Source organism: Scyliorhinus canicula, chromosome 9 (genome assembly GCF_902713615.1).
Source record: "Scyliorhinus canicula chromosome 9, sScyCan1.1, whole genome shotgun sequence".
Lineage (NCBI taxonomy): Eukaryota > Metazoa > Chordata > Chondrichthyes > Carcharhiniformes > Scyliorhinidae > Scyliorhinus > Scyliorhinus canicula.
This window is the reverse complement of record NC_052154.1, coordinates 187,949,620-187,977,344: the sequence shown is the minus strand read 5'-3', so window position 1 is coordinate 187,977,344 and position 27,725 is coordinate 187,949,620. Positions and strand designations below refer to the sequence as shown.

The following is a 27,725-nucleotide window of genomic DNA, read 5'->3' as shown; positions in this document are numbered from 1 at the left end:
AAACTTTCTCTCGCGCTCTGAGACCTCTTATGGTTCTGTTTCAAGGTCAAAGGGAAGTGATGAAACATTGGCTAACATGTACGGAGAACTTGGCTGGGATTCTCCCCTACCCGGATGGGGCGGGGGGTCCCGGCGTGTCGGAGTGGCGTGAACCACTCCGGCGTCGTGCCGCACCTTTAGGGGCCAAGCCCTCACATTGAGGGGCTCGGCCTGCGCCGGAGTGGTTCCCACTCCGCCGGCTGGCGTGAATGGCCTCTGGCACCACGCCAACCGGGACGGAAGGACTTCGGCAGCTAGCGTAAGATCCCGCATGCGCCGGAGCGTCAGCGGCTGCTGACGTTATACCGGCGCATGCGCAGGGGAGGGGGTCTCTTCCGCCCCCGCCATGGTGAAGGCTATGGTGGGGGCAGAAGAAAAAGAGTGCCCCCACAGCACAGGCTCGCCCCCCGATCGGTGGGCCCCGATCGCGGTCCAGGCCACCGTGGGGGCACCTCCTGGGGTCAGATCGCCCCCCCCAGGACCCCGGAGCCCGCCCGCGCCTCCAATCCCGCCAGTCAGGTCGGTGGTTTAAACCACACCGGCAGGAGAGGCCTGTCAGCGGCAGGTCTTCGGCCCATCGCGGGCCGGAGAATCGCTGCAGGGGGCCCGCCGACTGCCGCGGGGGGCCCACTGACCGGCGCGGCGCGATTCCCGCCCCCGTCGAATCTCGGGGGAGCGGAGAATTTGGGACACGGCGGGGGCGGAATTGGCGCCCCTTGTGTACGGCAGAGAGGGTTTGTTGGATCAGATAATCTGACATCAGTCGTGACCAATCGTTTACCTGCTCAATAAACAGGGGTCTTTATTGCACTGTAACCTATCCTCGAGACAGAATAATCAGAAATGTTTTGCACAAAACTTGCAGTAATATACGTCGCTTTGGTTCTCGGGACTGCATCAGTTTTGTAAGAGATCTGATTATTTTTCTCATTTTGTGAGAGCTGTGACCATTCGCATCTGATTGGTCAGAGGGAATAGGACCTGACCAGTGGAAGACATTCAGACTGAAAACTAAATGACACAGAATTCAAGAGCTACCCATGCAATTATGAAAATGACAGGCTGTCCGTTAAGCTTCGATTGTGTGATCTGGAGGCCACTGCTTCTACATTTGTAAATGTCAAGCCAAGACATGTTTTCTACCTCTGAGCAACTAGCATAATAGAATTGTCCCTGCACAATATAATCAGCAGCTGAAATCTCCCTTGCAGGCACCTTTTTCACGACCCTCACTGACAGCACATGCAAAAAGGGAAAATATGGTGCTTGGGTGCGTTCATGCTTGGCAGCGACATGTGACAAAGTGGTAGCATGTACGTCGAGAGTTGAGAAAAGGGTGCCGCACGAAATCAGTACGAAATTGCGGCTTACCAATGAGAATGGGGCTATTTAACAAGGGAGTGCTAATACAAGATAACGGAGGGGCCACTGAATGGTTCATAGTTAGTAGTGTTGTTCCTTGTGTCGTGTTCCAGATTTGGCCTTTTTATTTGTATTTGTTTGTTTATTGTCACATGTACCGAGGGACAGTGAAAAGTATTTTTCTGCGAGCAGCTCAAACAGATCATTTTGTACATGAAAAGAAAAGATAAAGAAAAAACATAATAGGGCAACACAAGGTCCACAATGTAAAAACATAGACACAATGGAAGACAGGGTCAGAGCACAAGCACCAAGCCCTGAGCAGCTGTGTCCATCCCATACAGGCACAGTTGCTGGAAAGTCACGATTGTGGGAAATGAAACGATTTTGTGAGCGAGTGTTCCCTGTCTCCTGTGAGACAAGCTGCATTGTTCATTTTGTATTATTGTGCTGCATCCAAAGACATCAAACTACAAAACTGTAGAATCATTGAACCCCTACAGTGTAGAAGGAGGCTATTTGGCCCATCGAGTCTGCACCGACCCACTTAAAGAGTATTCTACCTCGGCCCTATCCCCTCCCCCCCAAACCTGTACATCACTGGACACGAAGGTGTCATGTTATCATGGCCAATCTAATTCAGCACTGTTGCTTCACAACTCCAGGGTCCCAGGTTCGATTCTGGCTTGGGTCACTGTCTGTGTGGAGTCTGCACGTTCTCCCTGTGTCTGTGTGGGTTTCCTCCCACAAGTCCTGAAAGACGTGCTGTTCGATAATTTGGACATTCTGAATTCTCCCTGTGTACCCGAACAGTGCCGGAGTGTGGCGACTCAGGGCTTTCACAGTCATTTCATTATAGTGTTAATGTAAGCCTACTTGTGACAATAAAGATTATCACTATGATTGTTATTATAATCTGCACATCTTTGGACTGTGGGAGGAAACCGGAGCACCCGGAGGAAACCCACGCAGACACGGGGAGAAAGTGCAAACTCCACACAGACATTAACACTACACCCTGTATGCTTCATCTCTTGCCAGTGCTTATGTAGTTATATTGTATACCGTGTGTTGCCCTATTATGCATTTTCTTTTATTCCCTTTTCTTTCCATGTACTTAATGATCTGTTGAGCTGCTCGCAGAAAAATACTTTTCACTGTACCTCGGTACACGTGACAATAAACAAATCCAATCCAATCCAATCCAGTGGCCCAAGGCTGGAATTGAACCAGGGTCTCTGGCGCTGTGAGGCAGCAGTGCTGACCACTGTGTCACCGTGCCGCCCAGGAACCAGTAACAGATAGGATCAGATCACGTCATAATTAAACTTTTCTAAAAAAAAAAGACAACCGACCTTAATAGGGAGCCCCTCCAATGAAGTTGCAATTTCACAATAGCTCCATCCCTCTTGAAGACCCTTCATATTTAATTTTAAACAAAAGTTATGAAAGCGATTAAACAAATGCTGCCTATGTAATGAACCACAGAAGGATATTTACAAATGTACAAGATAGTGAAATAATTATATCCCATTCTGCAAGCATTTATTAAGTGCTAGAATATGACAGAGGCTGTGCTGCACGCAGACATTCTTTGTGGAGAATACTGACATGAGCAGAAAAGCTTTGCACTAACTACAAGCGGTTTCAAATGGATCATTACATCAAATTGGATTTTTTTTCCAAAAAGGTTCACATTGGCAGTCACATTTCTATGCAATTTTCAACATTTAACAATTTGTAATTATCGCATGAGATAGTCATTCAACCAGGCCATATGGAAGAAAACGTTAATTTCTGTTTGTTCGTTCAGCAGATTTTGATTAGCAGGTAGCTGCTGGTGCTTTCAACAAATTTCAGTATGTTCATTGAAACGGCAATGGCAAACCCAGCCCCGAAGACCCTGCAAAGTCCTCCTTACTAAAATCTGGGGGCTTGTCAAAGTTGGGAGAGCTGCCTCACAGATTAGTCAAGCAACAGCCTGACGTAGTCATACTGACAGAATCGAACCTTTCAGATAGCATCCCAGACATCCCAGTTCTGCCTCACCAGCAGGACAGACCCAGCAGAGCGGTGGCACAGTGGGATACAGTCGGGAGGTCATTGCCCTGGGAGACTTCAACATCTATTCTGGACCACATGATGTCTCATGGCACCAGGTTAAACATGGGCAAGGAAACTCTCCTGCTGATTACCATGCACTCTTCCACCTCAGCTGATGAATCAGGGCCGGGTTTCTCCGACCTGGCACCGGGTCGGAGAATCCTCGGGGGGGGGGGGGGGGGGGGGGGGGGGGCGCGAGAATCGTGGCCGGCCATCCCGATGGCAGCTTCCCCATTCTCCCCCGACGTTTTTCGGGCGCCGGCGGGATCGCTGCCCCTGCCGATTCTCCGGCCCCAATGGGCCAAGTGGCCGACGGGTTTGGCCATGCCCCCCCGGCGTGGAGTGTGCGGGGGCTGTCCTGGGAGAGGGGGGTGGGGGGAACTGAACCCAGAGGGGCCCCTACTTTACTCCGCGCCAGGCCCCTGTAGGGCTCTGCCATATTGCCCGGGGGCCGGCATGTAGAAGGGAACCCCCGCGCATGCGCCGAATCACGCCGGCCATTGTGCTCATGCGCGAAAATACGCCAGTCGTTCTGCGCATGCGCGAAAATATGCCAACCGTTCTGCACATGCGCGGACTCGCGCGGGCCTTTCCGCGCCGGTTTTGACGCCGGTGTGTGGACAGAGCCCTATTATTAGAGAATCCCACCCCAGTACTCCTCCACTTGAACACTTGGAGGAAGCACTGAGGGGGCAAGGATGTAGAATATAATCTGGGTGGAGAGCTTCAATGTCCATCACCAAGAGTGGCTTGGTAATAATACCACAGACCGAGCTGGCCGGGTCCTAAAGGACATAGCTGCTGGACTGTGACTGCAGCAGGTGGTGAGGGAACCAACAAGAGGGAAAAACATACTTGACCTCATCCCCACCAAGCTGCGTGCTGCAGAAGCATCTGTCCATGACAGTGTCGCTAGCCGTGACCACCGCACAGTCCTAGTGGAGATAAAGTGCCATCTTCATATCGAGGATACCCTCCACCATGTTTTGCGACACTACCGCCGTGCTAAATGGGATTGACTTGAATGGATATAGCAACTCATGACTGGGCATCCATGAAGTGCTGTGGGCCACCAGTAGCAGCAAAATTGTATTCAACCACAATCTGTAACCTCACAAGGTCATAATTCGGGATGTCCATTGATGATTGCACAATGTTCAGCACCATTCACGACTCCTCAAGACACTGAAACAGTCTATGTCCAAATGTACCAAGACCTGGACAATATCCAGGTTTGGACCGACAAGCGGCAAGTAACATTTGTCCCACAAATGTGCCAGGAAATGACCATCTCCTACAAGAGAGGATCTAACCATCCTCCCTTGACATTCAGTGGCATTACAATCGTTGAATCCTACCATATCAACATCCTGGGGTTACTATTGATCGGAACCTGAACTGGACTAGCCACATTAATACTGTGGCTACCAGAACAGGCCAAAGATTACGAATCTTTTTTGCTTTTTGTCATTTTTATAAATGACCTGGAGGAGGGCGTCGAAGGATGGGTGAGTAAATTTGCAGATGACACTAAAGTTGGTGGAGTTGTAGACAGTGCAGAAGGATGTTACAAGTTACAGAGGGACATAGATAAGCTGCAGAGCTGGGCTGACAGGTGGCAAATGGAGTTTAATGCAGAAAAGTGTGAGGTGATTCATTTTGGAAGGAATCAGCTGAGATGGCGCCAAAACGGGCACCAACGGCCTTTGACGCCCACCGACCGGCGTCGGGGCTGGCCGAAAGGCCTTCGCCGGTTCGCGCATGTGCCGGTGCGTCAGCGGCTGCTGACGTCACCACCGGCGCATGCGGGGTTGGGAGGGGTCTCTTCCGCCTCTGCCATGGTGGAGGCCGTGGCAGCAGTGGAAGAAAAAGAGTGCCCCCACAGCACTGGCCCGCCGGCCGATCGGTGGGCCCTGATCGCGGGCCAGGCCATCGTGGGGGCACCGCCCGGGGGCCGATTGCCCCTTGCCCTCCCCCCCAGAACCCCAGGGGCCCACTCGCGCCGCCATTCCCGCCGCCACCAGAGGTGGTCGAAACCATGTTGGCAGGATTGGCCTGTCAGCGGCGGGACTTTGGCCCATCGCGAGCCGGAGAACCGCCGCGGGGGGCACGCCAATCGGCGCGACGCGATTCCTGCTCCCGCCGATTCCCGGTGCCGGAGAATTCCGGCTACGGCGGGGGCGGGATTTACGCTGGCCCCGGGTGATTCTCCGACCCTGCGGGGGGTCGGAGAATTCCGTCCATGGGAACCCCACCACCTGGAGGTTTCTCTCCAAATCACTCACCAACATGATCCCTTCACTGTCGCTGGATCAAAATCCAGGAATTCCCTCCCTAACAGCATTATGTGTGTACCTACATCTCAGCACTGCAGCGGTTCAAGAAGGCGGCTTCTCAAGGACGACTAGTGATGGGCAATAAATGCTAGCCCAGCCAGCGATGCCCACATCTGTAAATGAAATTTAAAAAAACAATTTTGCTCTCAATGCAAGCATTTATTTCTTGAGTCACACATAGTGAATCGAACCTGAGGCCTTTGCGCTGTGAAGCTGCAGTGCTACCCACTGTGCTACCGTGCCATCTGTTATTTATCCAAAGTGCTGGCTTCTCATTGAACTATCGCCCTCTGTTTGCTGTAGTTGGAGCTGATGTATCATTTCAGGATACACCCCGGGGCTATCTACATCTCAAGGAAGGGCTAACTCTTCCTTGGGTTCGTCGAGTTGCATTTGTAGCTTGTTTCCGGCTGGCGGCAAGTGAAATAAGCTGCACACCTTGAAAATTTCCATTTTCTTCAAAACTCCGAATAATGCCATGTATATATTTGGAAAATAAACATTGCATTTTGGACAAATCAAGGTATCAGTGAAATGAAACTCTTAGATCATGAAACAGAATCAACGTGCATTTGATTTGATTTGATTTGATTTATTGTCACATGCACCGAAGTACAGTGAAAAATATTTTTCTGCAGCCAAGGAAACGTACACAGTACGTACATAGTAGACAAAAGAATAATCAACAGAGAACATTGACAAAAGGTACATCGACAAACAGTGATTGGTTACAATGCAGAACAAGGGGCCAAACATAGAACATAGAACATAGAACGATACAGCGCAGTACAGGCCCTTCGGCCCTCGATGTTGCACCAACATGGGAAGTCAAAAACTAAAGGCCATCTAACCTACACTATGCCATTATCATCCATATGCTTATCCAATAAACTTTTAAATGCCCTCAATGTTGGCGAGTTCACTACTGTTGCAGGTAGGGCATTTCACGGCCTCACCATTCTTTGCGTAAAAAACCTACCTCTGACGTCTGTCCTATATCTATTACCCCTCAATTTAAGGCTATGTCCCCTCGTGCTAGCCACCTGCATCCGCGGAAGAAGGCTTTCACTGTCCACCCTATCTAACCCTCTGATCATTTTGTATGCCTCTATTAAGTCACCCCTTAACCTTCTTCTCTCTAACGAAAACAACCTCAAGTCCATCAGCCTTTCCTCATAAGATTTTCCCTCCGCACCAGGCAACATCCTGGTAAATCTCCTCTGCACCCGTTCCAAAGCTTCCACATCCTTCCTATAATGAGGCGACCAGAACTGTACGCAATACTCCAAATGCGGCCGTGCCAGAGTTTTGTACAGCTGCAACATGACCTCATGGCTCCGGAACTCAATCCCTCTACCAATAAAGGCCAACACACCATAGGCCCTCTTCACAACCCTATCAACCTGGGTGGAAACTTTCAGGGATCTATGTACATGGACACCGAGATCCCTCTGCTCATCCACACTGCTAAGAATGATACCATTAGCCAAATATTCCGCATTCCTGTTATTCTTTCCAAAGTGAATCACCTCACACTTCTCTACATTAAACTCCATTTGCCATCTCTCAGCCCAGCTCTGCAGCTTATCTATGTCCCTCTGTAACCTGCAACATCTTTCCACACTGTCTACAACTCCACCGACTTTAGTGTTGTCTGCAAATTTACTCACCCAACCTTCTGTGCCCTCCTCTAGGTCATTTATAAAAATGACAAACAGCAACGGCGCCAGAACAGATCCTTGTGGTACGCCACTCGTAACTGAACTCCATTCTGAACATTTGCCATCAACCACCACCCTCTGTCTTCTTTCAACTAGCCAATTTCTGATCCACATCTCTAAATCACCCTCAATCCCCAGCCTCCGTATTTTCTGCAATAGCCGACCGTGGGGAACCTTATCAAACGCTTTACTGAAATCCATATACACCACATCAACTGCTCTACCCTCGTCTACCTGTTCAGTCACCTTCTCAAAGAACTCGATAAGGTTTGTGAGGCATGACCTACCCTTCACAAAACCATGCTGACTATCCCTAATCATATTATTCCTATCTAGATGATTATAAATCGTATCTTTTATAATCCTCTCCAAGACTTTACCCACAACAGACGTGAGGCTCACCGGCCTATAGTTACCGGGGTTATCTCTACTCCCCTTCTTGAACAAAGGGACCACATTTGCTATCCTCCAGTCCTTTGGCACTATTCCTGTAGCCAATGATGACATAAAAATCAAAGCCAAAGGCTCAGCAATCTCTTCCCTGGCTTCCCAGAGAATCCTAGGATAAATCCCATCAGGCCCCGGGGACTTATCTATTTTCACCTTGTCCAGAATTGCCAACACTTCTTCCCTACGCACCTCAATGCCATCTATTCTAATAGCCTGGGTCTCAGCATTCTCCTCCACAACATTATCTTTTTCCTGAGTGAATACTGACGAAAAGTATTCATTTAGTATCTCGCTTATCTCCTCAGCCTCCACACACAACTTCCCACCACTGTCCTTGACTGGCCCTACTCTTACCCTAGTCATTCTTTTATTCCTGATATACCTATAGAAAGCTTTTGGGTTTTCCTTGATCCTACCTGCCAAAGACTTTTCATGTCCCCTCCTTGCTCGTCTTAGCTCTCTCTTTAGATCCTTCCTCACTTCCTTGTAACTATCAAGCGCCCCAACTGAAACTTCACGCCTCATCTTCACATAGGCCTCCTTCTTCCTCTTAACAAGAGATTCCACTTCTTTGGTAAACCACGGTTCCCTCGCTCGACCCCTTCCTCCCTGCCTGACTGGTACATACTTATCAAGAACATGCAATAGCTGTTCCTTGAACAAGCTCCACATATCCAGTGTGCCCAACCCTTGCAGCCTACTTCTCCAACCTACACATCCTAAGTCATGTCTAATGGCATCATAATTGCCCTTCCCCCAGCTATAACTCTTGCCCTGCGGGGTATACTGATCCCTTTCCATCACTAACGTAAAGGTCACCGAATTGTGGTCACTGTTTCCAAAGTGCTCACCTACCTCCAGATCTAACACCTGGCCTGGTTCATTACCCAAAACCAAAACCAATGTGGCCTCGCCTCTTGTTGGCCTGTCAACATATTGTGTCAGGAAACCCTCCTGCACACATTGTACAAAGAACGATCCATCTAATGTACTCGAACTATATCTTTTCCAGTCAATATTTGGAAAGTTAAAGTCTCCCATAACAACTACCCTGTTACTTTCGCTCTTTTCCAGAATCATCTTCGCCATCCTTTCCTCTACATCCCTAGAACTATTAGGTGGCCTATAGAAAACTCCCAACTGGGTGACCTCTCCTTTCCTGTTTCTAACCTCAGCCCATACTACCTCGGAAGAAGAGTCCCCATCTAGCATCCTTTCCGCCACCGTAATACAAAGCAGATACATGAGCAAGAGCAGCATAGGACATTGTGAATAGTGTTCTTACAGGGGACAGATCAGTCCGAGGGGGAGTCATTGAGGAGTCTAGTAGCTGTGGGGAAGAAGCTGTTCCTATGTCTGGATGTGCGGGTCTTCAGACTTCTGTACCTTCTGCCTGATGGAAGGGTCTGGAAGAAGGCAATGCCTGGGTGGGAGGGGGTCTCTGATAATGCTGTCGGCCTTCCTGAGGCTGCGGGAGGTGTAGACAGAATCAATGTGGGGGTGGCAAGTTTGTGTGATGCACTGGGCTGAGTTCACCACACTCTGCAGTTTCTTGCGATCTTGGACCGAGCAGTTGCCATACCAGGCTGTGATGCAGCTGGATAGGATGCTCTCGCACATCTGTAGAAGTTTGTGAGAGTCGATGCTGACGTGCCAAATTTCTCTAGCTTCCGTAGGTAGTAGATTCGTTGTTGGGCTTTCTTGATTGTTGCATCAACGTGAGTGGACCAGGACAGACAGTAGGTGATGGTGACCTCCAGGAAGTTAAAGCTATCGACCATCTCCACTTCGCAGCCATTGATGCAGACGTGTGTCATGCTAAACTTCCTGAAGTCGATGATCAGTTCCTTGGTCTTTCTGACATTTAGAGAGAGGTCATTTTCTGTACACCATGCAATCAAGTGACTTATCTCTCTCCTGTAGTCAGATTCGTCGTTGTTTGTGATATGGCCCACCACAGTCGTATCATCCGTGCACTTATAGATTGAGTTGGAGTTAAATCTTGCCACACAGTCATGTGTGTAGAGGGAGTACAGTAGAGGACTGAGCACACATCCTTGCGGAGCCCCAGTGTTGAGAACTAATGTGGACGAGGAGGAGGCATACCATAGGTTGTAAGATTACCGAACAATCTAATAGAGGGATGTTTAGAAGCTCTCCTCTGCAAAAGCTTACGTAATGAAAATTACAACTCAGTACAGTAGATTTTCCAAGTCTTTGCCACTCACTGGTACATTTTGAGTACGCTGCATGCAGGAGGCATGTGAAAATCTATTCTACTATCTCGAATAATACTGTTTGAATGAAAAGAATTCATTAAATGTAAAGTGCATTTTGAAATACATTTCTACATTTGTGCTCAACTCACAGGAAAATACAAATTTTCTGCATTGAGCCAGCTGCTAAAGGAGTTGTAAACACTTACGATGAACTCCCTCAACAAGGACGACAGATGTGTGCCTGCAATGCAATGGCCGAGACATTCGGGAGCCCCAGTGGGTGCGATATTGGGGCTAGCAACTCATTTAATTGAAGCTGGCAACTGGGGAATCCCCTGGGGCATCCGTAGGCAGCTGTCCTCTGAGGAGGCTTGGAATGTTGGGCCACTGCATTGCCAGCAGTCACCTCGAGTTAGAGCTTAAAGAGGAAGGGAAGGGATTGATCGAGGTGGGCAATCAAGGCAGAAGACAATTTGGAGGAAATCAGGAGAAAATTGAGAGGCGGACATTCAGGAAGGAGGTGATCAGGATGTCTGTGATTGGGACAGGGTGATACAGATGGAGAAATAGGGAAGGTGGGCAATTGGCAGGGATGATGATAATGAAGGAGAACAATCAGAAGGGAGGGTGATTGGGAGAGAGGGGATCGGGAGAGCAGGAAATCAGAAGGAGGGCAATCCGGAGGGAGGGTGATCAGATAGGAGGGTGAATGCGAAGGAGGGCGATCGAGAGGGAGGGCGATCAGGAGGAAGGTGATCGGAAGCGAGGGTGATCAGGAAGGAGGTGATCGAGGGGGAGGGTGATCAGGAAGGAGGTGATCGGGGGGGAGCGTGATCAGGAAGGAGGTGATCGAGGGGGAGGGTGATCAGGTGGCAGGGCGATCAGGAAGAGTACACATGGGAGGAGGGTGCTTGGGTGGGAGGGAGGGCCACAAATTTGATAATGGGCAATCAGGGAAGAGAGAGATAGAGAGAGGTCAGTGGATGATTGGGAAGAGGTGAGGATTGGAAAGGAGGGCACTTGGCAAGGAGTGCAGAATCCTGATGAAGCCTGGAGGAACACGCCTACACCTCCTCTCTGTATGTTCACATAAGTATGTTGTTAAAGTCATTCCTTTTCTGTGATGTGTTGTCACTGATTGACTGCAGGGCAGCACGGTGGCACAGTGGTTAGCACTGCTGTCTCATAGCGCCAGAGTCCTGGGTTCAATTCCGGCCTCAGGTGACTGTCTGTGCGGAGTTTGCACCTTCTCCCCGTGTCTGCGTGGGTTTCCTCCGGGTGCTCTGGTTTCCTCCCATAGTCCAAAGATGTGCAGGTTAGGTGGATTGACCGTGCTAAATTGCCCCTTAGTCTTCAAAGGTTACGTTGCGTTAGACTGTCTCTGCATTGTCAACACGATTAACACCACTGAGAATAGCTATTTTATATGTGCACTTTGAACGAGGCAATAATGATGCTGTTATCTTTCTTGTTTTGTTTCCAGTGGTAATTTAATATAAATTAACACATTCTGACAAGAGAACAATTTGGAAAGGAATATTAAAAGGATACCCATTTCCTGAAGCTTGATTGAACATGAGCTTAATGGTTAAGATCGGCTTATCATATTCTGTATCTTAGTTTTAATGTAAAGTGTCTTGCTGAATAATAGAGGTCAATTTATAGTGAGATAATCAACGTGTTTATATATCATACTGATCTTTTAACTCTCTTCTGAACTAGAGTGAGTCAGTGGAAAAATGTCATAAATAATTTAAGTCCGATTTCCGAAATGATGAGGATGTAAAAAGCCAGTTAAAAACTTGCAGTTTTATCACCTTTCACATCATGAGAGAGTTTCAAAGCAATTCACAGCTAATGATTGCATTTAAATTGTAGTCTCTGTGCAACGTCAGAAAACACGGCAGCCAATTTTGGGCACAGCAAGTTCCCAGAAGCAGGTTTTTAGATAAATGCTCAGACATTGGTGGGATTGATTGGAAGACAAAGGTTGACCAAGAGATCTGAGGTGGTCTTTGTGTTTCTTATTTCAGGATGGTTGGCGTAGTGTCCACAAAGATCATAGCACAGCTTTTATTTTTAAAAAGCTATGATTTTATTTACACTACTAAACTGGGTTTTGACACTTAGTCCTTTTAGAATACAAAATTCATCAACAACATCTAACTACACTCATCTACTGCTAATCTCACTACTGGTAGAAGACTACTGGTAGCACGGTAGCATTGTGGATAGCGTAACTACTTCACAGCTCCAGGGTCCCATGTTCGATTCCCAGCTTGGGTCACTGTCTGTGCGGAGTCTGCACATCCTCCCCGTGTCTGCGTGGGTTTCCTCCGGGTGCTCCGGTTTCCTCCCACAGTCCAAAGATGTGCAGGTTGGGTGGATTGGCCATGATAAATTGCCCTTAGTGTCCAAAATTGCCCTTCGTGTTGGGTGGGGTTACTGGGTTATGGGGATAGGGTGGAGGTGCTGACCTCGGGTAGGGTGCTCTTTCCAAGAGCTGGTGCAGACTCGATGGGCCGAGTGGCCTCCTTCTGCACTGTAAATTCTATGATAATCTAACCTTCTCACACTAACTACTCTTATGACCTTCACTAGCCATCTCCTGCATACACATCCTCCCCTAAGGTCTGGCATCACTGCTTTATATAGTTGTATCTGTAGTTCCCTCTAGTGGTATTCATGGTACTACATTAGCCCTTGTAATGCCGATAGTTATGAAGTACCACAGGCAGCAGTGAAACTCCACTGCTGCTCTTCGAAGGCTGCCGTGAAATGTACCACCTCCATCTCCACGTGAGGAGGTGGGCAGGATCGCACTTTATCGTTGTGCTTGAAAGTCGGCCTCCCCAGCACTGCAGCACTTGCTGGCGATCGTGATGCAATGTCAGTTTAGTTTATGCGCTCGATCACAGGGCCTGAATCTAACACCCTCTGGCTCAGAGGCAAAGATTCTGCCACTGAACCTTCATCAATGCCTTCAAAACAGATTGTGGTTCCCTGAATATACTATATCTGAAAGGATCGCTGTCAGGATCATATGCGCCTGGTTGCTAATCACAGTGGTCGCTAATCTATATACAAGATGCAGTAGTTCTATTTGTAAAAAAAAAAGGATACATGGAAAACAAAAGCCACCTTAACTCATCAATTGAAGAAAATAATCTCTTAATCCAGCTATTAGTTAAATGACTAAAGGGTTTCTAACCTACGAAACAGAGAGAGGAGAGGTGACAAATTAGGTAGGAGAAACATGTTCGTAAGTTCCTGACTTCTGGCACAATTGCCTTCAGCTTGCAGAACGATATTTAGCACTGTCCGAAAACAGTTTACCAATGCTCATTTGGTGGGCAGAGTGGAGCTTTTCTTCTCTTTATTCTCACATGGGTTGTCGACATCAAGGCAGAATCAGCATTTGTGTCCAGCTTGGACTGTTCTTGAGCTGAGGGAAAGCAAGAGTCAACCACATTTCTGTGGGCTGGAGTCACATGTGGCACAACAGACGTCCTCCCCGAAAGATCATTACTGAACCAGATGGCCTTTTGCAACAATTGATGATAGCTGTCATGCTCCCCATTACCGAGACGAGCATTACAATTCCAGATTTATGAACTGAATTTAAATTCCGCCAGCAGCTGCGGTGGGATTTGAACTCGTGTCTTCAGAGCCTAGGTATCTAGATTACTAGTCCAATGACATTACCGACCCATCGTCCACAAAAATCTGACCAGCAGTCTTGAGAGCGTACAAGCTTATCAGGTATATGTAGTGATGTTGTCCACATTTTGCAAAGGTCGCCAGTTTGGGCAAAATAAGAAAACAATTCTTCTGTCGAATCCCGTGTTCGGAGAAAAATTCCTTGGGCTACAGTTGCAATGTCGGCCATTCAGCCTAACCAGAGGAAATTTCCTCCCGAGCTTCAAATTACAATTGGCCGTTTTACATTGGAAGTTACTAATTATCAGAACTTCTTTATCTTCAATAAATTTATTTTTCATCAGAAAGAACAGTTTCATGAACTGACCTACAAGGATCCCAACACGAATGCAATCAATGGACACTCTGTAGCTATGTAAAAACGTAAATGTCAACGCAGTCTCAGAGGCTCCTTTGAGAGAGAGCTGACCAATGATGATTTAACCTGAGGGTCACCACACCTCAGGCAAGGGGTGAGGCTGAGAAGGCAGGGCCTTCGTGAATAACCTCAGCCGACCAACACAGGAATTGAACCCTCGTTGTTGCCGTCACTCCGCATCACAAACCATCCATCCAGCCAACTGAGCTAACCGACAGCAGCTATAATGCCAAGCCAAAATGACACTAGCTTAGGTTCAAAATCCTGACCAGCCATTTTTGTGGTAGAATTTCAACTTGCCAATGTGGTTATACCAATTTGCGACTCCAGTTTGATGGCTGGGTTTGTTGGAGATCGACCCGATTGTAACTTAAACACTCGTTTCAATTGCCGTCAATATTCCAAGAAAGGATGGGTCAAAGCGAACCTATTTTTGGCAGAACTTTCCCAAACCCACAGGCTCTGCCACATAGAAAGCAAAGGGCCGCAGATGTTTGGAAACACCACCACCACCTGCATGTTCCCACCTGAGTCCCTCACCATCCAGACTTGGAATTATATTGCTGTTTTTTCACCATCGCGGAGTTAAAATCCTAGAATTCGCTCTCTCTCTTTGTTTTCCAGCTGTAGAAGTAAATCTGCCAGCATCTGGAAGGAAACACACATATTACTCACACAAAAGGCTATCTTCCTGCGTAGCCTATCTCCATAGCAATGTGGCCTGAAGATGGAAACTGAATTAATTGAATGTTGACTACAAAATATCAGAGAAGCTGGTGCATAAGAGCAGAGCAAAGTGGTTAAATTTTAATTTAACAATGTTCAGCTGAGGTAGAAGATCAGACATGACCTTATTGAATGACAGAGCAGGCTGAAGGGACCATGTGGCCTACTCTTGCTCCTATTTCTGATGTTTTTACAATGTAGATCGATACATTCTCCTCTGATGTACATATCACAGGGACTCATGTTGTATTTCATGCCATGCAGAATGTTTGCCAGAAAAAAAAGCAGCATTTTTGATTGTACAATGTTTTGCTGGACATATTATTCATTATTTATATCTGCAGGCTGGCAAGAATTGTTTGACGAATCAAGATAATAATCCTCCCCCGAAGTAGAAATACCGAAGCAAGTTCATCTCTGCAGGTATAATTTGTCACACCTCACGCAGGGAACAAACATCTGGAAAAATGAGACTGACATTGAAAAGGTAGCTTACCCACTGCTGAGGGTTGGCAAAGAGATGGGAAATAACACTAGGAGTGAAAAATATACCAGATCACACAAGATCTGCCTTTGCGTGGATGTGCTGAACTAGAATTTCAGTGCTCCGTCATCTGACATTTTTAGTGTAGGTCTTAACCAAAGCAACTGAGACAGTTGTAGCTGTCAATTGAAAGGTCACGGCCGTCCATGATCAGCTGCTGCTTTGTGTCCAGTTGAGTAATGATGCTGACATTAGCCCACTTGGGATGTGGTGATTGCTACTTTTTCCTGCGAATGTTGTGTCGCAGAACCATACTCCGATGTTCCAGTTAGGTTATCGTGCAGGGTCAGGCAATACTGCGATTTGAAAGACAGGCCCAGTTGCGAGTAGTGGCACAGTGCTTAGCACTGCTGCCTCGCCGCTCCAAGGTCCCCGGTTCAATTCCGGCCTCGGGTGACTGTGTGGAGTTCACACTTTCTCCCCGTGTCTGCGTGGGTTTCCTCCGGCTGCTCCGGTTTCCTCCCACAGTCCAAAGATGTGCAGGTTAGGTGCATTGGCCATGATAAATTGCCCCTTAGTGTCCAAATGTTTAGGTGGTGTTTTATGGGGATAGATGGAGGTGTGGGCTCTTTCCAAGGACTGGTGCAGGCTTGATGGGCCAAATGGCTTCCTTCTGCACTGTAAATTCTATGATAGCAGTAACACACTTTGTCCATGATGTGACGCAGTAGACCCGGCATCAACAGGCATGTCGCCAAGTATTCTGGATCTTTATTTTTCATGACCCCCCCCCCCCCCCCCCCCCCCCCGCCCCCGTCAAGAGTCAGGTAATAATATATAGAGTCAGAAATCAACTTTGTGAGGCATCTGTTCTTATTGCTAAAGACCATGGCGGGACACGTGTAATAAAAAAACAAATTGCACTGCACCATTTCAAATCAGGAACAATCCTCAAACTGTCAGACATCATTCACATCATTTTGGCAAGGCTTTGGCAAAGCGTTTGTCAAACAATCCAATAATTTTGTTCCTCTTCACTTAGTCAATTTTTGCCGAAAGTGAGGAAAAACAACTGTTGCTTATGGTCACAGAAATACACCAGCCTGACAGAAAGTGCCAAATGGAATACCTTCAGGTTGTAGCAGTCACGTCACAAATGTTCAATGCTGATTGTGATCTCTGCTCAAAAACCTAAAGGCTCAATGAGGAGTTTACAGCTCAGCGTCCTCGAAATACTAAAACGTTACAGAAACTACCACCAAATAACACTGTGAGGTCTGGACAAACACTGAAGCTAGTGGGTCATAACTGGCTGTTGCTATTTCGAGGTTCTCTAGATCAGTGATGGGCAGCCCGGGGGCCACATGCGGACCACTGTGGCTTCACAGCGCCAGGATCACAGGTTCGATTCCCCGCTGGGTCACTGTCTGTCTGGAGTCTGCACGCTCTCCCCATATCTGTGTGAGTTTCCTCCGGGTGCTCCGGTTTCCTCCCACAAGTCCAAAGACGTGCAGGTTAGGTGGATTGGCCATGCTGAATTGCCCAGAAGTGTCCAAAAGGGTTAGGGGGATAGGGTGGAAGTGAGGTCTTAAGTTGGTCGGTGCAGACTCGATGGGCCAAATGGCCTCCTTCTGCACTGTATGTTCTATGTTCAATCTGGGTTCAGAATCCAATCCACGAGACATTTTGTTGATTGTCGCCTACGCGTAGAGTCACCACATTTTGCTGATTTCCATCCAAATATTTTTTTTTCCTACCAGTATGACTGAAGTGATGCACACATAAAGCGAGGCTAAGTGAAGTGAGGTGCGTGCTGATTGCTCACAACATTGACTGTGAGAGCCGTGGGCTCCCTCTGCACCCAAAGCATACCTAGTTCTTTTGCTTTTACCACTTGATGTTGATGACCGTTCTAAATGATTAAGCATTTTCTATAACACATCATGAAATATTCGGCGTGTATAAAATGAATTTAGTCTTATTCATGGGATCACGGTGAGTGAACAAGCCCGATTTCAGACTTGTGACCCACTGAGGTGAAGGAGGGACACTCATGCGGCCCACTCGCTAACCTAGATTGCCCATCACTGTTCTAGATTATACCCACCAAGGAAAAACAAAACATTCCAAAGGGAGGGTACCAGAAAAAGTGAGCTCACACGTGGAAGCACCGTCTAGAGTTCAGTTAACAATATGCAGCTACCATGTGCTGGTACAGAAAAGCTCTCTTGATGTTAGACAATGCGGTAATTTTACGCCAACAAACCCAGCAGGAAACTGCTGGACGACTTGTTCATTTTGTACCCTGCCTGACTCTAGCTGTCATTGGGGGTTATAATTAAAATGAACTGTGTCCAGGAAAGCTATCACATGAGGTGGCTCTAGCTAATAAACCGATCGTTAGGAAATAGGTTTGAGATAACGTGACCACAGCAAGAACAATTTACATTAATCTGACATCAGCAGTGGGAGAGTTTACACCTGAGCTGGTGGATGTGCAACCAGTGCCAGGTCAGGAGTTGCTGGGCATTTATTACAGCATCTTTAATATAATAAAGCACCCCCAGGTACACTTCACAGGACCATTAGAAAGCAAAATTAGACACAGAGATACGTAAGGTATATTAAGGCAGTGATATGCAAGGGGAAACATTGCCAAGGTCACAATGACAGCGATAACAGGGCAGTCAGATCATTGCCCACTATTTTCTTTCTGTCCCAAATCCTCTCCACCATCTGCAAGGCACAAGTCAGGAGTGTGATGGAATACTCTCCACTTGCCTGGATGAGTGCAGCTCCAACGACACTCAAGAAGCTCAACACCATCCAGGACAAAGCAGCTCACTTGACTGGCATCCCATCCACAAACATTCACTCCCGCCACCACTGGCGCACAGTGGCAGCCGTGTGTACCATCTACGAGATGCACTGCAGGAACTCACCAATGTTCCTTAGACAGCACCTTCCAAACCCACAATCGCTACCATCTAGAAGGGCAAGGGCAGCAGATACATGGGAACACCACCACCTGGAGTTTCCCCTCCAAGTCACTCACCATCCTCACTTGGAAATATATCACCGTTCCTTCACTGTCACTGGGTCAAAATCCTGGAACTCCTGCCCTAACTGCGGGTGTACCTACACAACATGGTCTGCAACAGTCAAGAAGACAGCTCACCAGAACCTTCTCAAGGGCAGCTTTATGACGGCCATTAAATGCTGGCCTGGCCAACGATGGACACCCATATCACATGAAACAATCAAACAAAGCAACTTATTTCTACCGGGGGGGGGGAAATCTGAAAATTCTCTTCCACAAGTCAGCCATGCCAGATCTGGTTCAAGTCAACTGTGCCAACGCTAAATAGGAAGCATCAGTCAAAAGGACATCAAAAGATCTTGCGGAATTCTCAAAAATGCACTCAAGGCACGTAATAATTTGATATTCATGGGTATAATTGCCGTAAAGGGGCAGTCGGTGCCGTCTATGATCATGTACTAAGAGACTAATTAACAGCTTTCTAAGAATGACAGCCTGCCTATCTTATTAAAATTCAGAAATATTTGTAATCTACATTCACACAGGTTTGGGCTGGTGATGGATAATCAACCTTGAGTAGAAATAACAACTAGACCTTATTTAAAAGGTGCTGAACAGCACCAGCTATTATCAACTGTTTGCACATTTGAAATTCTCTAATTGTGTTAAGTAGCCTGGATATACAGGTTCTACTGTGTTTCATATCCACATCGCCATAGCAACAATGGGCGCCTCTGCTCTCTTGACAGTTCCACTGGCCTATCCCCATTTCCCTTGGTAGGACTGTGGGCAATTGCTGCTAAACTCCATCTGTTATCTGCTCTTGTGCAGTCAGTCCACCTCTTCTCTCTTCCCTTGCCTCCCCGTAGCACCATTTGTGAGAGAGGTGACGGGGGGGGGGGGGGGGGGGGGGGGGGCTCATTATTTCCCACACTTGTCCCATAGCTCTGGAAATGCAATTTGAATGCACAAGTTGTAGCCTGAATACATACAGTCAAGCAACAGCAGCTGAAATTTCAGATTAGGAGAGGCTCCTAAACACTAATAGGCTTCCGTATCTGTGCCACAGCAGTTTTTATATCAACGCACACATAGTCCTGGTAGCGCTGTCACCGTACCACGCAGCATAATCTTATTTTTTAATCACCCAAATGATGAACAAAGTATAGTGTTCACGTGTCCCCGATGGGAACAGAATCCTAAAATTGACCGAAGAGCAATTTGTACTGGAGTTTCTGATGATTCTGTGGATGAACACTGTGGATTTCATCTGCCCTGTGGATAACTGCGTACAGGGAAAGGACCTGGTAACGTTGGAGGGCCATTGACAGCAGCCCCCCTCCACCCACCAGCAGCATCTTCCAGTTCCGTCAAAGTCAATGGAGTTCTGGACCGCCATTTTCCGTCCCTGCTCTCTCAGCAACAGAGCCATAAAACTCCGCCCATTGTTGAGGAGAACAGTGTTGCATTAATAGAGGCACATGAGCAACATCGCAATTTGTAATGATGGCATAAGCTCAGTCCTCCCCAAAATAACACTAAAGATTGAGGCTGAATCATAAGGTGCGCGTGCAACAGAGCAAGCAACACATTAAATCCTCTTTTTCCGTGTACTAAAAGAGCAAAGGGATACAGAATTTATCAGGAAACTCATCTGGCTTCAGATATGTAACAGGTAAGTTATTAATGGAGACCCCAACCTGGATACCTGGGCAAAAGCAAAATACAGCGGGATACTGGAAATCTAAAATAAAAGCAAAACGAAAATGCTGACAAAACTCAGCAGGTAATGAATCAATACCTTCAGGATATGAGCGTGTGAGAGATGTGGTGAGGATTTTCATTGAAGTCTTGAAACCAACCTGCCAGTATTAAAATTGTTTCAAAAAAAGTTTCTAATGTCCCACAAGGTGAAGATACTACACAATGTGGGACAGAACTCAACTTTGGCTTAATTATACCTTGTGAAAATAGGACTGCTTTCATTCCTCATTGACGTCATAGCGTTGACGTCAGGTCGTGATCCCGATGCCATCATGCCATCCGGCAGTAATGCGTTGGGTGGGCAGGCTCCAGAATTATGAGCCTGCCCAGCAGTTTGAAAGTGGAAATTAATGGCCATTTGTGCTCATTTGAGGTCTAATCGACTGCAATAATACGTCCTCAATGCATTTGCATGATTCCAATATGTGAAACAGGCCAGATGAAACCTCGTTTTCTTTTCATAGTTGGTCACACGGGCGGACATCATGATGGGAGTTTTTTTTATTAGTTCATGGGACATGGGCATTGCAAGCTGTGCCAGCATTTATTGCCCATCCCTAATTATCCTTGATTAGTTAAAAGTCAACCACATTTCTGTGGTTCTCAAGTCACATGTAGCCCAGACCCGGTAAGGACAACAGATTCCCTTCCTGAAAGGACATTAGTGAACCAGATGGGTTTTTATGACAGTCAACAATGATTTCATGGTCATTACTTTTCATTTCAGATATTTTTATTGAGTTTAAATCCCATCATCTGCCGTGGTGGGAATCGAACCCAGGTCCCCAGATCATTATCCTGGGTCTCTGAACTACTAGTCCAGTGACAATACCACTATGCCACCGCCTCCCCAAGTTGGTTCTGTGCCTGATAGACTGTTGACTGGACATTAAATCCCTGGACATTATCAGGGGTCTTAGGACTTACGCAAATTGGTAGACTTTGTAATTTATCACCACTGCAGCATTGAGAATCTGTTCAATGTGGGCTTAGTTCTTCCTGTAGGAGATTTTCCCATGAGGAGGAGAAGAAAAGGAGGGGGAAGATGAACAACGGCAAGAGCCCACAGCAAGGGCATGAAAGAGCCCAGCCTGTTGAGGAGCAAGAGGATGCTGAGGGCTGTGCAGCAGACACAGAGGCCGTACCCTGCCAAGCACATACATAGGTTGATCATGACTTACCTGCAGATGACGGAGAGACAGCCTGAGGAGGCTTCTCGAGCAACTGTGACTTGACTTGTGTGTGTGACCTAGTGGCTGAGCCATTCTGATGAAAGGTCACCCAGCTGAAAGATTAACTCCTCTTCACAGATGCTGTCTGGCCTGCTGAGTTTAGTCAGCCTTTGTGTTGGTTCTGGTTTTATTTCAAATTTCCAGTTTCTGCGGTATTTTGTTTTTGCCCAGGAATGCAAATTGAGACTCGATGGGGGCGATCCTCCCAAAGGAGAACGGAGCCCCCAGCGAGCATGTTTAGCCACGTGTTTCCTGACACTCGCAGTCTCCGCAACCACGATGGGTGGGAGAATAGCGGGAGGTCCGCTCCCACACCTACCGCTATTCTCCCACCCCCCCAAAATGGCATGTCCGGTTTTCCGACATGCCGCTCGGAGAAACGCGGGCCGTCGTTTTTCACGGCGGCCCGCGATTCTCCGACCCGGATGGGCCGAGCGGCCTGCCGTTCCCGACCTGTTCACGATGGCGGCAACCACACCTGGTCGCTGCCATCGTGATCGTGGCGCACCAGGTAAGTGTGGGGTCTAGGGGGGGCGGATCGGGGATCGAGCACCACGACCGTGCTCGGGAGGGGACAGGCCCGCGATCGGTGCCCACCGATCATTGGGCCGGCGTCTCAAGGAGACGCACTCTTTCCCCTCCGCCACCTCGTAAGATCAAGCCGCCACGTCTTGCGGGGCGGCTGAGGGGAAAGACGGCAACCGCGCATGCGCGGGTTTGAGCTGTCCAACCCGCGCATGCGCGGCTGACATCATTAGGCGCCGCCACGGTATCATTCTTGGCATGCCGGGCCTTGAACATAAGAACATGAGAACTAGGAGCAGGTGTAGGCCATCTGGCCCCTCGAGCCTGATCAATGAGATCATGGCTGATCTTTTGTGGACTCAGCTCCACTTTCCGGCCCGAACACCATAACCCTTAATCCCTTTATTCTTCAAAAAACTATCTACCTTTACCTTAAAAACATTTAATGAAGGAGCCTCAACTGCTTCACTGGGCAAGGAATTCCATAGATTCACAACCCTTTGGGTGAAGAAGTTCCTCCTAAACTCAGTCCTAAATCTACTTCCCCTTATTTTGAGGCTATGCCCCCTAGTTCTGCTTTCACCCGCCAGTGGAAACAACCTGCCCGCATCTATCCTATCTATTCCCTTCATAATTTTATATGTTTCTATAAGATCCCCCTCATCCTTTTAAATTCCAACGAGTACATAGAACATAGAACAGTACAGCACAGAACAGGCCCTTCGGCCCTCAATGTTGTGCCGAGCCATGATCACCCTACTCAAACCCACGTATCCACCCTATACCCGTAACCCAACAACCCCCCCCCCCCTTAACCTTACTTTTATTAGGACACTACGGGCAATTTAGCATGGCCAATCCACCTAACCCGCACATCTTTGGACTGTGGGAGGAAACCGGAGCACCCGGAGGAAACCCACGCACACAGGGGGAGGACGTGTAGACTCCACACAGACAGTGACCCAGCCGGGAATCGAACCTGGGACCCTGGAGCTGTGAAGCATTTATGCTAACCACCATGCTACCCTGCTGACCCTACAGTCCCAGTCTACTCAACCTCTCCTCATAATCCAACCCCTTCAGCTCTGGGATTAACCTAGTGAATCTCCTCTGCACACCCTCCAGCACCAGTACGTCCTTTCTCAAGTAAGGAGACCAAAACTGAACACAATACTCCAGGTGTGGCCTCACTAACACCTTATACAATTGCAGCATAACCTCCCTAGTCTTAAACTCCATCCCGCTAGCAATGAAGGACAAAATTCCATTTGACTTCTTAATCACCTGTTGCACCTGTAAACCAACTTTCTGTGACTCATGCACTAGCACGAAGCCAGGGACAAGGCCCGGTCACCGAGTTTCCCGGTACGGCCCGCCTACCCCCCCCGGGTAGGGGAGAATAGGGGGCCGGGAGAGGCTTCCGACGCCGTCGTGAACCTCTCCAGGTTTCACGATGGCGTCGGGCCTTGCGGAGAATTCCGCCCATGGCTATTCAACGCGGCTCGCTTTGTTACGAGGGAGCTGAACGGGGAACTCACGACCGAGGCTGCACCTAGCCCCATTTTCTACAGTGAGCACTCCGTTTGCCGGGACAACCGAATGTCGCGCAGGATCAGGACGCCATTTTTAAATCATGTCCCGACTTCTGAGGCCCTTCCTCCCCCCCCCCCCCCCCCCCCCCCCCCCCAAACTCCAAACCTCTCTAAATGCCTCTCTAATTTCCCTCCTCCTTTCAGACGCTCCTTAAAACTTACCCCTTTATCCGGGCTTTTATTTAGCTGTCTGAGTGTCTCCTAAGCTGGTCTGATTTGTGAGTTTGCGGATGACACTGAGGTTTGTGGAGTGGCAGATAGTGTTGAGTATTGTCAGAGGATACAACAGGACATAGATAGGGTTGGAGACTTGGGCAGAGAAATAGCAAATGGAGTTTAATCTGGACAAACGTGAGGTAATACATTTTGGTAGATCTAACATAGAGGGGAAATATACTGTAAATGGTAAAAATCTTAGGAATATCGAAGTCAGAGAGATCTGGACGTGCAGGTCCACAGATCTTTGAAAGTGGCAATGCAAGTGGACAAGATAGTCAAGAAAGCATACTTAATGTTTGCCTTCATTGGACGCGGTATCGAGTATAAAAACTTCAAGACATGCGACAGTTGTATAGAACCTTGGTAAGGCCACACTTGGAATATTGCACACCTTTCTGGTCGCCACACTAGCAGAAGGATGTGGAGGCTTTGGAGAGGGTGCAGAGGAGGTTTACCAGGATGTTGCCTGGTCTGGAGTGTGTTAGCTTTGCGGAGAGGCTGAATAGACGAGGACTATTTTCATCACAACGATGGGGGTTGAGGGGTGACCTGATAGAGGTCTACAAGATGCAGAGGGTGGTGAGTGCCTGGAACGCATTGCCAGGGGAGGTTGTGGAAGCAGATACATTAACGGCGTTCAAAAGACATCTTGACAAATACATGGATAGGATGGGTATAGAGGGATACGGCACAAGGGAGTGCTGAGGGTTTTGGTACAGGCTTGGAGGGCTGAATGGCCTGTTCCTGTGCTGTATTGTTCTTTGTTCTTATATAGCTCAGTGTTAATTTCTGTCTGACAATACCCCCCCCTTATGAAGCTTGAGATGTTTCACCACTTTGCCGGCGCTCGATAAATGCAAGCTCTTTTTTGTGGTTGTGATCTTGGCATGTTTAAGGTTGTCTTCATTGCAGCGCGTGAAGCAAAGCAAAAATTGTTCCAAGATTTATCTTCTGAGGATGGTGCCCGTTCCGAGGTGGCAACGTTTAAATCCCACGCTTTCTTTATTTTGCAGATGAAAACCGACAATTCTTCAAGACTGAGGAACGAACCACAAAAAAACGGAACAAGATGAGGAAATTTAGAGGCTACTAGTCATGAGAATGCAAAGTTGTCTGCTGCACGATTGCTGCACCGAAGACAGCAGAGCAGTTTTGCATTTAAAATGATTCCCTTTGCCAATCACTTCAGCCATTTTAGTTCAAAACAGTTACAGGTGTTGTATTCTATGCTGAAGCATGATGTGTTTTTACTACAAGCAAGTTAATCCTTTTTAGATAAATAGAACAAAATTAAGGCGGTTGGAGGAGCGTAGGAGGCTAATTAGAGCTTGGTTTTCATTAGAATTAATGGCAATAGTGAAAGAAGGCTGCAATAAACCATTTTTCTTACTGAGACTGACTCGTAACTATTATCATCCACTTGACAATGAGGTGCTTTGGTCTGTGCTGGGAACTGAATTTTCGGGATCTCTAATTCATGGGGGACAGTGAAAAGCTGATTAGTCACCGAAATCAACAAGCAGGAAGATTGCTACATGTTGATGACAAGTTTAAAATTAAGAGCAGATGTTCAACCATGAAATGTTAAGTCATTAGTACCAGAGCTTATGATCATTCAAGGAACTGATTGAAACCATTAATAAAAATAATAGCCTCCTTCTAATTAACCGTTTGCAAAAAAAGATGCTTCTGCTGCCACAGAGATCTTCTCCAAGCAGATGTCTTTAAAGCAATAATGAACCAGAGTTTTTTTTTATAAAACTGAGTAAAGGCATGGTCACGTGTGCCATTTTGGTTAAAAGAAGGGCTACTTGCTCTGAGTTTTGAGTGTATGCGATTCTTTGAATAGCTTGCGTTTTTCCAATGTCATTTGGCAGCACTCTTGCTTGTGAGTCAGAATAATTATGGATTCAAAGCCCGCGCCAGGACATAACCACCAACAATAATCAAGGCCAACTCTCCAGTTTACTACTGAGGAAGTGTTGCACTGTTGGAGGTGGTGTCTTTCAGATAAGACGTTAAACCTATCCCGCCCACCCTCTCAGGTGGATCTAAGATTCCTGAGGCTCTATCCCAAAGACATGCGCGGGAGTCAACCCTGATGTCCGAGCTAATTTCCATTCTTCAACGAATAACACAAATGAAGAGTATCTGCCGATAATCACATTGCTGCATTGTGGGAGCGGGCTGCGTACAAACTGGCTGATACATTTACAGTATGATAACAGCGAATACACTTCAAAAAGTGTTTCACTGGCTGTAAAGGGCTATGGGGGTGGTCCTGAGATTCTGACAAGCGCTGGGTAAATGCAAGTCTTTTTCTTCTTCTCTGAAACACTTCCACCATTGTCACCCTATAACTACAGCAACTACAGCTTTCCCACCTGTTATCTTCAAAAGGATATTTTATTGCTATACATACAAAGAAAACTATTTAAATATCTCAGCATAAATGGATCTCCTGTGAAATTGCTCACAGATTTTGAAAAAAAGGTAAGAAAACGATGACCAGAAAACCCCTCACACTAACACATGGGTGCAATAATGGAAGCCAGGCAAGAAGTTAAGGACAAGTGCTGCTGCCTCACGCTAAGTGAAGATAGATTTGTTTTCTCCATCCTCTGCCTCTGTTAGACCATAAGACCATCAGACAGAGGAGCAGTATTAGAACACTCGGCCCATCAAGTCTGCTCCGCCATTCAATCATGGCTGATATGTTTCTCATCCCCATTCTCCTGCCTTCTCCCCATAACCCCTGATCCCCTTATTATATATCTCTGTCGTATCCTGTCTTTTGTTTCATTCTCCCACACCACAACTTTCCTTCCCTTTACACTTCATGCTCCTTCAGCAATTGCCTCATTTTACCTGATTGCCAATGTTACCTCTGCGCTGCCCGTGAAGGTGACCACTCTCGTTTTTATTTTCCGATGTTGCGGCACCCAGTGGGAACAGATTGAGGCACCAGAGGATTTTCAGGCAATGTGTTGCTCTTCGAGGCTGGGAGTCAATAGAGTTTTGGTACCCAGTTGCTTGGACTACCGCCATACTGACAGTCCTGAGTTGGAAGCAGGCCCAGTGCAAAGTCTTCAAGACCAATTTGTTTGGCTGTTAGGAATAAATTCTGCGTCCAAATCCTCTGCAGAAATCAGTTCTGTTGGGAAAGTGAGAAAGAAGCTAGGAAAGGGAAAAATGCTGAGGACCGGACAGGAATTATGTTGTGGCCACCACTTAGCGTAGATGGGAGGGGGGGGGGGGGGCACTTGCAATGGAGTAAGGAGAGCTTATCGAAAACCCAGTATCTGATTCTGGACTTCTATCCTGGGTTGGACTGGAGAAACCTATGTTTGTAGGGGTGTGGACCAATTCAGTGTTATCTGCCAGCAAGGAGGATGTGGCCTTGTCAGGGTTGTTCGCAACACTCAGCAGTGTTTGTGTGACCATGGGATTGGGAAATGAGTTCCCTGGGCAACTGGAAGACATAACAGACGTGGTTGTATACAAGATGCCAATCTACTTCTGAAGTGTTGAATGTCTTACCTGTGTTATCAATTTTAATATTGGGGTTTATAATGAGGTAGACAAAAGACTTGTCATGTCAGTTGTCCGCTGTGAAATTTCAGATTATACTTCTCAGAAAATGAAAACAAAAAAATGCCGACAATTTAAGCAGCAATGTAGCCCATAAAATGGGAGCGAAATAAGGTGTGGGGTGAGAATCCTTAGCCTCCACGCGATGTGTTTCTCGGCGGCGGGTGGGGGAGGCGTTAATAGCGTTAATGTGTCGAGTCCATATCACTCTCCCTCATAACTGAAGGGGGGGGGGCAACTGAAG

General features: G+C 47.4%; 1 protein-coding gene across 5 annotated transcripts in view; it reads left to right on the top strand.

The window, feature by feature from the left end:
- The window catches only part of luzp2 (leucine zipper protein 2), a 373,042-nt gene extending 347,757 nt beyond the window's left edge, over window positions 1-25,285 (top strand). For 3 of the 5 annotated variants that reach the window (XM_038808328.1, XM_038808326.1, XM_038808325.1), the window contains 2 exons: window positions 15,379-15,457; window positions 24,904-25,285. In XM_038808328.1, the coding sequence (XP_038664256.1) occupies window positions 15,379-15,429 (51 nt within the window). In that variant the 3' untranslated portion in view covers window positions 15,430-15,457; window positions 24,904-25,285. The remainder of the gene's footprint in view (window positions 1-15,378; window positions 15,458-24,903) is intronic. The other 2 variants (XM_038808327.1, XM_038808324.1) reach the window with 1 other exon arrangement.
- The last annotated feature ends 2,440 nt before the right edge of the window (window positions 25,286-27,725 follow it).